The 10,052-nt window shown below is 40.6% G+C and overlaps 1 protein-coding gene across 1 annotated transcript in view; it reads left to right on the top strand.

Moving 5' to 3' along the window:
- The window catches only part of OXCT1 (3-oxoacid CoA-transferase 1), a 242,960-nt gene extending 240,280 nt beyond the window's left edge, over nucleotides 1-2,680 (top strand). The window contains exons 14-15 of the mRNA XM_007950532.2: nucleotides 2,441-2,530; nucleotides 2,666-2,680. Of these exons, the coding sequence (XP_007948723.2) occupies nucleotides 2,441-2,530; nucleotides 2,666-2,680 (105 nt within the window). The remainder of the gene's footprint in view (nucleotides 1-2,440; nucleotides 2,531-2,665) is intronic.
- Nucleotides 2,681-10,052: the final 7,372 nt, after the last annotated feature.

Genomic DNA, 10,052 nt, shown 5'->3' on the forward strand with positions numbered 1-10,052 from the left:
GTTGCAATATTGAGAGATTCTATGGGCAAAATATTGAATGATGCAGGAAACATCAAGAGAAGATGGCAGGAATACACAGAGTCACTGTACCCGAAAGAACTGGTCGATCATACATTTCAGGAAGTGGCATATGATCTAGAACCAATGGTACTGAAGGAGGAAGTCAAAGATGCAATGAAAGAATTGACGAAGGACAAGGCTCCAGGAGTTGACGGCAGTGTTTTGTTCTGCTGTGCATGGGGTCGCTATGAGTTGGAAACGACTAGAGGGCACCTAACAACAGCAAAAGGTGATCCCACCGAATGTGGAAATCATTGAACAATATCATTCATATTTCATGCAAGTAAAATCTTACTGAAGATAATTCAAAAATGGTCGCATCAGTATATTGACTGAATACTTCCAGAAATGCAAGCTGGATTCAGAAGAGGATGTGGAACTAGGGATATCATTGCTGATGTCAGATGGATCTTGGCTCAAAGTAAAGAGTACTAGAAAGATGTTTACTTTTGTTTTATTGACTATGCAAAAGCATTTGATTGTGTGTATCATAACAAATTGTGGCTAACATTGAGAAGAATGGGAATTCCAGAACACTTAATTGTAGACATTAGGAACACGTACATAGATATGGAGGTGTTTTTCAAACAGAAAAAGGGAGCATTACATGGTTTAAAATCAAGAAGAGAGTGTGTCAGGGTTGTATCCTTTCACCATACTTATTCAATCTGTATGCTGAGCAAATAATCCGAGAAGCTGCACTATATGAAGAAAAATGTGGCATTAGGATTGGAAGAAGGATCATTAACAACCTGCGATATGCTGATGATACAACTTTGCTTGCTGAAAGTGAGGATGACTTGAAGTACTTATTGATGAAGTTTGAAGAATACACCCTGCAGTATGGATTACATCTCAATATAAAGAAAACAAAATTCCTCAAAACTGGACCTATAAGCAACATTACAATAAACGGAGAAAAGGTTGAAATTGTCAAAGACTTCACATTGCTTGGTTCTACAATTGACACCAATGGAAGCAACAGTCAGGACATCAGACAACGTATAGCACTGGGCAAATTGGCTGCAGAGGACATCTTTCAAGTGCTGAAGAGCGAAGATGTCTCCTTGAGGAGTAAGGTGCACCTGACACAAGCCATGGTATTTTCAATCACCTCATATGTATATGAAAGCTGGACAATGAATAAGGAAGACTGAAGAAGAATTGATGCTTTTGAGCTGTGGTGTTGGCGAAGAATGCTGAAAGTACCATGGACTGCTAAAAAAGCTAACAGGTCTGTCCCAGAGGAAGTGCAGCCAGAATGCTCCTTGGAGATGAGAATGGCCAGACTTCATCTCACATACTTTGGTCATGTTGTCAGTAGGCACTATTATTCCCTGGAGAAGGATGTCATGCTTGGTAAGGTGGATGGTCAACGAAAGAGGGGAAGGCCCTCAATGAGATGGATTGACACTGTGCCAGTGGCAGTGGACTCAAGTACAGCAAGGATCATGGATCTGGCACAGGACTGGGCAGTGTTTCATTCTGCTGTACGTAGGGTCGCTATGAGTCAGAGACAACTCGACGGCACCTAACAACACACTTAAGAATTTATGTATCATCATTTCTTGAAGCATTTGCTTTTTCTAAAGCTGTGTAACCAGGAGGTGAAGAAGCCAATGAAAATTATTGTGTGTAGCACATAGATGGTTGCTAGATTTTTAATGAATGAGGCTGTGGACACATGATTAAAAATAGAATGGTAATTGTGACAGTATTCTGAACTCTGTTTCTGTTTTTCTTTTAACAGGAAGATATATTTTCTCTGTTTTTCTAAGAGGAAAATAAATGCCAGGTACTAGAAATACAGATAGACCTTCCATATTAATCATTACTAGAGAAATGCCATTAGTAGTACCTCAGCCTAATACATAATAGCATTGCATCTGCAGGAAATCCATGAGAGTGCTTTAGAAAATGTCTGTAATTGAAAAGTCAGTGATGCCGATTATGTGTTTCGAAAAGAAAGAAATGTCAAGGGTATGTGGATTTAAATGTAATATTTTTAAAAAAATGATAATGAAGTACAATTCTGGAAAGGTTCTTAAGATTTACCTTAATTTCTGATTGTCTTATCCGTAACATATCATCAAATAGTAAGTAACATTTCATTAAAGTGATATCTGAACTTTATCCTTCATTCAAGCATGGAATGATAGAATAAGAGATTTTTAAGTTTCAAAGTCTTCTACAAGACGGAGGACTTTTTGCAGTTCTGCTAATAAAGCTTCAAGTACAAGGAGGTAAATGAGTTTTTCTCACTACTTATTGCAGTAGTTCACTTTTGTAACTTAATTTTATTCTCCCACACACTAGAGAAGTCATATATATGGAGCTTCTTTATATTTTTTTGTTTTGTTTTGTTTTGTTTCTTTTACAGGGAAAGATGGTGAAAGGAATGGGAGGTGCTATGGATTTAGTGTCCAGTGCCAAAACCAAAGTGGTAGTCACCATGGAGCATTCTGCAAAGGTAACACATACTCTCATTTCAGAGTGGTGCTATTTGCATATTCCCAACACACCAAAACTTAGTACACCAGATCACCTGACCATGACTATTATTGTTTTCTCTGGTTCATTCAAGTTGATAACGTTTATATTTTAGAGAGAAAAATTCTAAGTAAAATTGATTTACTAGTATTAGCTTAAATGGCTGTTTACTTTGAGTGAAGCAAACCATGAGGATGTTCTTCCCCTATTTGCTTTGCCTGCAGATTAAAAGTAACAGCCATAATGTCTCCAAAGACGATGAAGAGAGATTTTGGTTCAGATGTTTTGACTCAGGTTTTAAGATTAGTGTGGTTGCTGTCTGTGTGCACAACCAAAATAAAAAAAAACACATCTATTGCCATTGACTCAATTCTGGCTCATAGAGACTCCCGTTGGGTTTCCAAGGCTATACATCTTTACAGCAGCAGACTGCCTCATCTTTGTTCTATGAGTGGCTAGCGGCTTCAAACCACTGACCTTTTGGTTATCAGCTGTATGCTTTAACCACTATGCCACCATCGCTCCTGGTTTAGTAACAGAATTACCACATGTGGGTGGCTTTAACAAACAGGAATTTATAAATTTGAATTCAGAATGCTGGCTGTGGGGACTGGATGAAAGCCCCTCAACCTTGGGCTTCATCGCTGCCTCTTGTTCTAGGCGCACTGGAGTTGGAGGCTTCTTGTGATTCATGCAGCTACCGGCTGCTGAGGCTGATGAACCCAGTATCATCAGGTAAAATGGCACAATCAGCAGGCAGCACATTAGGCCACTGGTTTAAGTCCAGAAGCAATACCAAGATTGTCAGGCAACATGGCACAAAATGTGCCAAAATGCCAGAGAGCTTTCCCAAAGTTTCTCCATATATTTTGGAATCAAGCCACACCCTAAAATCAATGGATTAATGGCTCATAGCAGATTCTACCATGGTGTTGGTTATACTGCATCCAATCTCAGTATGTTGATACATCTTGCTGCCAAGCCACTCAAAATCACAGCCCAGCCAAGTTGACACACAACCTTAACTACCACAGCTACTTAAAAACACAAAAAGAATGTGGGTTTTTAACAACTGTTATTTCAAATGGACACTACAGCATCTTACCAAGCCTGTGAGGTTACATTTTGAGAAAGGTTTTAGAAAATAATGGACTTGGTGATAGCAAGTTTCTTTATTTTGAAAAAGCTTATACTTTTGTTTTCATAAATTGTCAAATGTGTAAGGGCCTGTTATATGCTAGCCACTGCTAAGATTTGGCAGTAACCAAAATTAGAGAAAAAAAAATCACTGATTTTATGGAGCTTTCATTGATAGTTGTTGTTGTTGTTGTTGTTATGTGCCATTGTTGTTGTTGTTGTTGTGTGCCGTCGAGTTGGACCCAACTCATAGCAACCCCTCCTTGGGTTTCCAAGCTGTTAGGATGATGATAATAACAACAACATCCTATAACAGTAGTGAAACCGAAAATCAAACCCGTTGAGGTCAAATTGATTCTGATTCATGGCAACTTTCACAGAACCACCCTCCATAGGGTTTTTATTGGTTATAATCTTACAGAAGTAGATCTACCAAGAAGTAGGACTTTCTTCCATGATGATGCTACCATGTATTGAGTTTTTACTTTGTGCTGACAAGGCACTAAGAACATTGTGTGGTTAAGTGTGTATTTTAATCTGGATAATAATCCCATGATGAGGGTGTCGATATTTGTTATGTTCCCCAAATCAGGGCTTCCCCACAAAAGAACAACTTTACTGCTGTCGAGTCAGTTCCGACTCATAAAGACCCCTCCTTGAGTTTCCCAGGTGCTATCTCTACAGAAGTAGATTGCCAAGTCTTCCTTCCAAGAAGTGGCTGGTGAAAATGGCTTAGAAAAGTTTAAATAACTATTGGTCACACAGTTAGTAGAACTGAGATAAGATGTGATCATGACTCCAAAGCCTACTTTTCTAACTATCATTGTAACTTCCTGAATCAGTGTCTTTGAACCTCATCTCAATTGCCCTGAATCCATAGGCTTCTGCTGTTTTGCAAAGTTGATACTAGATGGTATTTCTTCAGTTTGTATGTCCTTTGTTAACTTCCCCTCATTTTTATCACTCTCCATTTGAAAACAAAATTCTCTTACTCTCACCTTGAGACTTGCTAATTTGAACAGAAATGGTAGTTCTGTAGAGCTGGAGAATTTGTATCTGATTTGCTTCCTGTGGGGAGTTCTGTTTCAGAGCCACGAATACCTTGAAACAGCTTTGTTGTGAAAACTGTAATAAATATGAAATTACCATAAATTGTTTGGTAAGCAGTGTGAAGTGAGCAATGGTGCATAAATATGGAACAATAGAAATGATGTGAACACAGGTGACTTCTGAAAGATGACTTGCAAAAGCATCCAAATCCTTCTTTGGCAGAAGGATGCCAAGCATGCAAATCACATCCAATCTTCTCCAAAACATAAAGTCCATGTGGAGAAAATTCTTGCCTTTTTCCCCTTTGTTGTTACTTTAATGTTGACACAAAGGCACTGAAGTCAGATTTCATTTTGCATTATATTTGTGCATTTGTTTTCAAAACATTAGCCCTGTATTTTAGCAAATTTTCTTTTTTGTTTGTTTCCAAAGTCCTTTCTCTTCCTTCAGCTGGAATTCCTGATAGAGGAAAATAAATGATGTCTCAGTCCTCTGACTAGAAATTTCTTATGAAAGCTTTTCACAGACGCAGATAACATTTTTAATTCCTCTCTCTCGCTGCGGAAATTGGCATTGAGTTTTACACCAGAACTGGAGTTAAGTGTCTGTCTCCCAGATACTTTCATGTGAACAAACCAACAAAAATGCACTTATGATTAAAATAATAATTAGTTTCCACTTAATAAAGAGGAAAAAACCAAACTCCCTGCCATCAAGTAGATTCTGACTCATAGCGACCCCCATTGGGTTTCCAAGGCAGTAAATCTTTACAGAAATAGATTTCCCAGTCTTCCTTCCATGGAGTGGCTGGCGGATTTGAACCTCCAAACTTCTGGTTAGCAGTCAGATGCTTTAGGCATTATGCCACCAGAGCTCCTTTCCACTTAATAAGTAACCTTGAAAACAGAAAAGACGTTTCTCTTCTTGCCACCTTCATATATTACCCTTGGTCCTAGAATGTGTGATTATTGTTATTTATTATTCACTGAGATTGTTTTCAGCTTAAGGGAATTCAGGGATCTTGCTACTTTCCTGTGCTGTTTGCTCTGGCTAAAGATTGCTAGGGTCTGGAAAGGAGATAGAGAGGAGCAGTTGTTCACTTCTGGTAGTCTCTCCAATTAATGATCTGTCCTCTTAGACCTACCCAGTCACTTCTGCTGCTTTCCAGTTAAGTGAACAGCCTTGGTGACTAATCTCTAGAGTTGTGGAAATCATAGAAGTGAAAAGTTTACAATGAAGGATTAAAACCTGAAAGAGATAGGATCTTCTTGTGTTCTTATGCTACTAATTTTTTCTGTAGGCGGGAAGAGCTGTCAGCTGGTTTTCAAGTACAGCTTTCCTTTTACCCCTTTTCCTGGTCTACAAGGTTACAGCTGAAAGTTGTTAATAAATACAATATTTTTACCTTTTAAAAGCATGCTGTTTTTGTTGTTTGTTTAATCAGATGAAAGAAACTCTTTCCTTTTAAGTCTTTGCAACCAGCAATTTCATTTCCTTCAGTTCAGGGGCCAGCAGCTTCTGGAACTTGAAACCTGGCTGCCCACTAGTTCTGCTTTGGGCAAACATCCTAACATTTCCCCAGCTGTAAAGTTGTCTCTGGAGATAGTACATGGGCACAGGTGTAGAACTGGCAATGTGACATGATCTTCATTTATGCTTAGGCATTAGGGCTCCAGACAAAATTGGCAAAATGTTTTTGGTGTCCAGCCACCTTCCCTCTTAAGCATCTTTTTCTTTCTTTTTTTTTAAATCTCTTGGTGTGTCCTCTGCTCTGCCCTGTAGAAGTGGGAAGAAAAAGAAGGAAGAGAGGAATAGTATGAATGAGTCTCTAGCAGGTAGAAAGTACTGTGGTTGGCAGTGAACATATTTTATCTCATTAGCTTCTCAGTGATTAGGATGTAGACTGGTAAGAAACGTGCCCAGGTATGTGGCAGAGCCAGGAGTTTGATTCTGTTTGGTCCAGCTCTTAAACCTATTAATTGCACTATAATGCTACCTCCTCCCAAAGCTACCTCTGCAAAGAATCTGGGGTGTAGTAAATTACATGGTGTGGCTTTTCTAGCTATAAGTCTTTGTAAACTCTGTGGTGAAATTTTCCCTGAGCAACTGAGTATCTCCTGATTGTTAAAGTTATCTACCTGGGGTATTTCTGTTGTGAGCAGCATGAAGCAATCTCTGGGAAGTTTGCTCTCTCTCAGGTGTGTAGAACTCTGATGTTGGGATTGGTTACTTTGGGTACTCTACCAGGCTCAAAAGGAGCCCTCCTAGAGGCAGAAGGAGTCTCTCTGACTGCTGGCTGAGGAAGACATGCTGCTGAGAGAAACGCACTCCTGAGAGACATGTACTTGCTGAGAGATGCAAGAGACACACCCTGCTGAGAGACATGAGAGACTCACATTGCTGAGAGAGAGATGCAAGAAACACCCATTTCTGAGAGAGGCACTGAGAGACATGCACTGCTGGGAGAGAGGCTGAGAGACAGTGGGCTGAGAGAAACTGAGAGTGTTCCTGAACTTCAGTTGTAGCCTGTTGCTTCCCTAATAAACCCCATAATCTGTGAGTTTTATGTGGCTGCTGCAGTGAATTATTGAACCCAGCAGAGAGGTGGTAAGTGCTGTAGGAGGAACAGTTGGTGTCAGGGTTGGTGAAAGGGCTGGAGGAAGGCAGCATGTCTGGCCTCACAGGAATAGGCCTTGGGTTACTGATGGTGATTCTGTCTTCCTCTTGTGGGGTTAGAGGATGTCAGAAGATGCAGCCTCCTTGTCTTTTTGGGAGCATTCCACCCAATCCTGCCCTTTTCTGAAGACTTCAGGATTTAGAATTAATCTTTGTTACTTTTTTTTTCTTCATTTTTCCTGAACAAAAATCTCCTTGCGCTATGAGACAAGAATCAGCAAAACACTTAAAAAAAACCTGAGTTTCTAATTTTGCCTTCTAGGAGCCACCTCTTCCATTTTCTGTTAGAATTCTCCAGGTTCATTAAGGAGCTCTGGTGGTGCAGTGAGTAAGACATTTGGCTGCTAAATGGAAGGTCAGTGTTTCAAATCTACCAGCTGCTCCATGGGAGGAAGGTGAGGCAGTCTACTTCCATAAAAATTTGCAGCTTTGGAAACCATATGGAGGTCACTATAAGTTGCAATCACCTCAGTGGCAGTGGGTTTAGGGTTTTTTTGTTGTTTAGTTGGAGCATGTGATTGCCCATTGACAGACTACATTTCCTAGCCTCCCTTGCATATAGATGCATCGGAGTTTACACTTCTGGTCAGTGGGATTTGAACATCTGTGATGGATGCAATTTTAAGTCCATGTTCTTAATAATAAAGCTGATTTCACTGGATTTTATCCCCCGTCAGCCAGCTGAGAAAGGCCTCAACTGCAGCAGCAGCTTTGGACCCTAAGTTATTAACCATGTATTGAGGGTTGCAGAGCTTCCCCACCAACACAGAACTATGGATATCCTGTCCTTGTCTTTGTGGGTTCTTTCTAGAACTCCTCATAGTTCCTTCTTGGTCCTCTGCTCTTCTTACCCTCTGCACCCTTCTTAGGTACCATCTAAATTCTTCATGCCAACTAGTATTTTTCCTCCCCAGTGGTTCCCTAATCCTTATTTCTAGACCAGCATTCTAGGATGAGCCCTAGAACTCTATTCCTAATCTCCTACTAGATCAGCTATACCTTGTTATTCCTCAGCTACCTCAACTGCAACATATACATAGGTGAGATCCTCATTTCCCCTAAGTATGTTTTGCCTCCTATTTGGCCCAAGTAGAGGAGCAATGATCTCCCAGCCACCAATCTGGGAAGGCAGCCTCAGTGCCATTCTGTCCCTTACCCTTATTCCAAGCACTCTAGATACCAAAAAAAAAAAACAAAAAACTGCCATCAAGTCGGATCCGACTCATAGTGACCCCTCCTTGTGTTTCCGAGGCGGTATCACTACAGAAATAGATTGCCCAACCTGCCTTCCAAGGAGTGGCTGGTGGGTTTGAACCACCAGCCTTTTGGTTAGCAGTCAAGTGCCTTAGGCCCCATGGTACCAGAGCTCCTAGCACTCTAGATACTGCATCTATAATCTGCAATCTGTTCTCTCCTGCATATTTCTAGTCTCCTTACCCTAGTTTAGGCTTTTGTCTTTTCTGCATGGATCACTATTGTAACATCTCAAGGATCTCTTTACTACTGCTCTGGGCCTTCTTCCATGTAATCCAACAAATCACCACCAGAGTGAGCAATCCTAACCTAAAGCTAGATTGAGTAATTTCTGCTTAAGTCCCTTAATAAAGTTCACTCTCCTTAGTTTAGCTTAGCCCACTGGCTTTTTGTAATTGACTTGTCCAACAGCCTGCCTCATCCTTGACTTTAGGGCTTTAGCTCTACTGGGATCTACACAAATGCATACTATGTTTCCTGTTCCTAGGTGTTTTCACATTCTGTTCCCTCTGACTTTTCATCTGGCTCACTATTACCTATACAGAACTGTAGATAAATTAGCCTCTGTTTTATGAATTGGCTGGGTTAGTGCCTTCCATCTTCTAGATATTATAAATGTTATAAATGTCCAAATTAATATCGACTCTTTGCCATGAAATTTGATAGGATGATCTCGTATGAATGTGTTAATTTATTTATGTAGCCATTGAATGCTTATTGAGGATCTATTGTGTACTAGGCACTGTGCTAGGGGTTGAGAAATGAAAAATGAAAAGATGTGGTCCTTCCTTCAGCTAGCTTCAACTCTTAGGGCAAGGAAGTCATGTATTTAAGTATTTGAAATAGAAGGGTGTTCAAAGTGGGGTATACAGAATAAAGCACCCGAGTCCTTTGTGGCGGAACAATGGGGAGTGCATCCCAAGGTATATAGCATTTACATGGAGATCTGAAGGATGAGGTCGACTTGGCAAGGAAGTAAAATGTTTCAGGCCAAGAGAATCAGCACTGGGATATGAGAGGGCAGTGCATGTTGAGAGATCTACGGTTAGGTCTCTATTGACAGAGAACAAAGTGAGAAGGGTTAGATGGAAGACTGTAGACTAGAGCACTAGGCAGGTGTGCCATATTGCTGAAGGTCTTGTATACTTTGTGGAGGAGTCTATTCCAAGGTCTTGTATACTTTGTAGAGGAGTCTATTCCAAGGTCGTGTATACTTTGTGGAGGACTTTTGCAAAAACGGCAAGGAGGCCACATGTTCTGACCTCCTCTAACCCTACAAGGGGAAGGCAGGATTACCAGCAGTAACCCAAGGCCTATTACTGCAAGGCCAGACATGCTGCCTCCCTCCAGCCCTTTCACCAACCGTTCCTCCCAAGGCACCCACC

Source organism: Orycteropus afer, unplaced genomic scaffold (genome assembly GCF_000298275.1).
Source record: "Orycteropus afer afer isolate SDZICR_OR568_19922 unplaced genomic scaffold, OryAfe1.0 scaffold00275, whole genome shotgun sequence".
Taxonomy (NCBI): Eukaryota; Metazoa; Chordata; class Mammalia; order Tubulidentata; family Orycteropodidae; genus Orycteropus; species Orycteropus afer.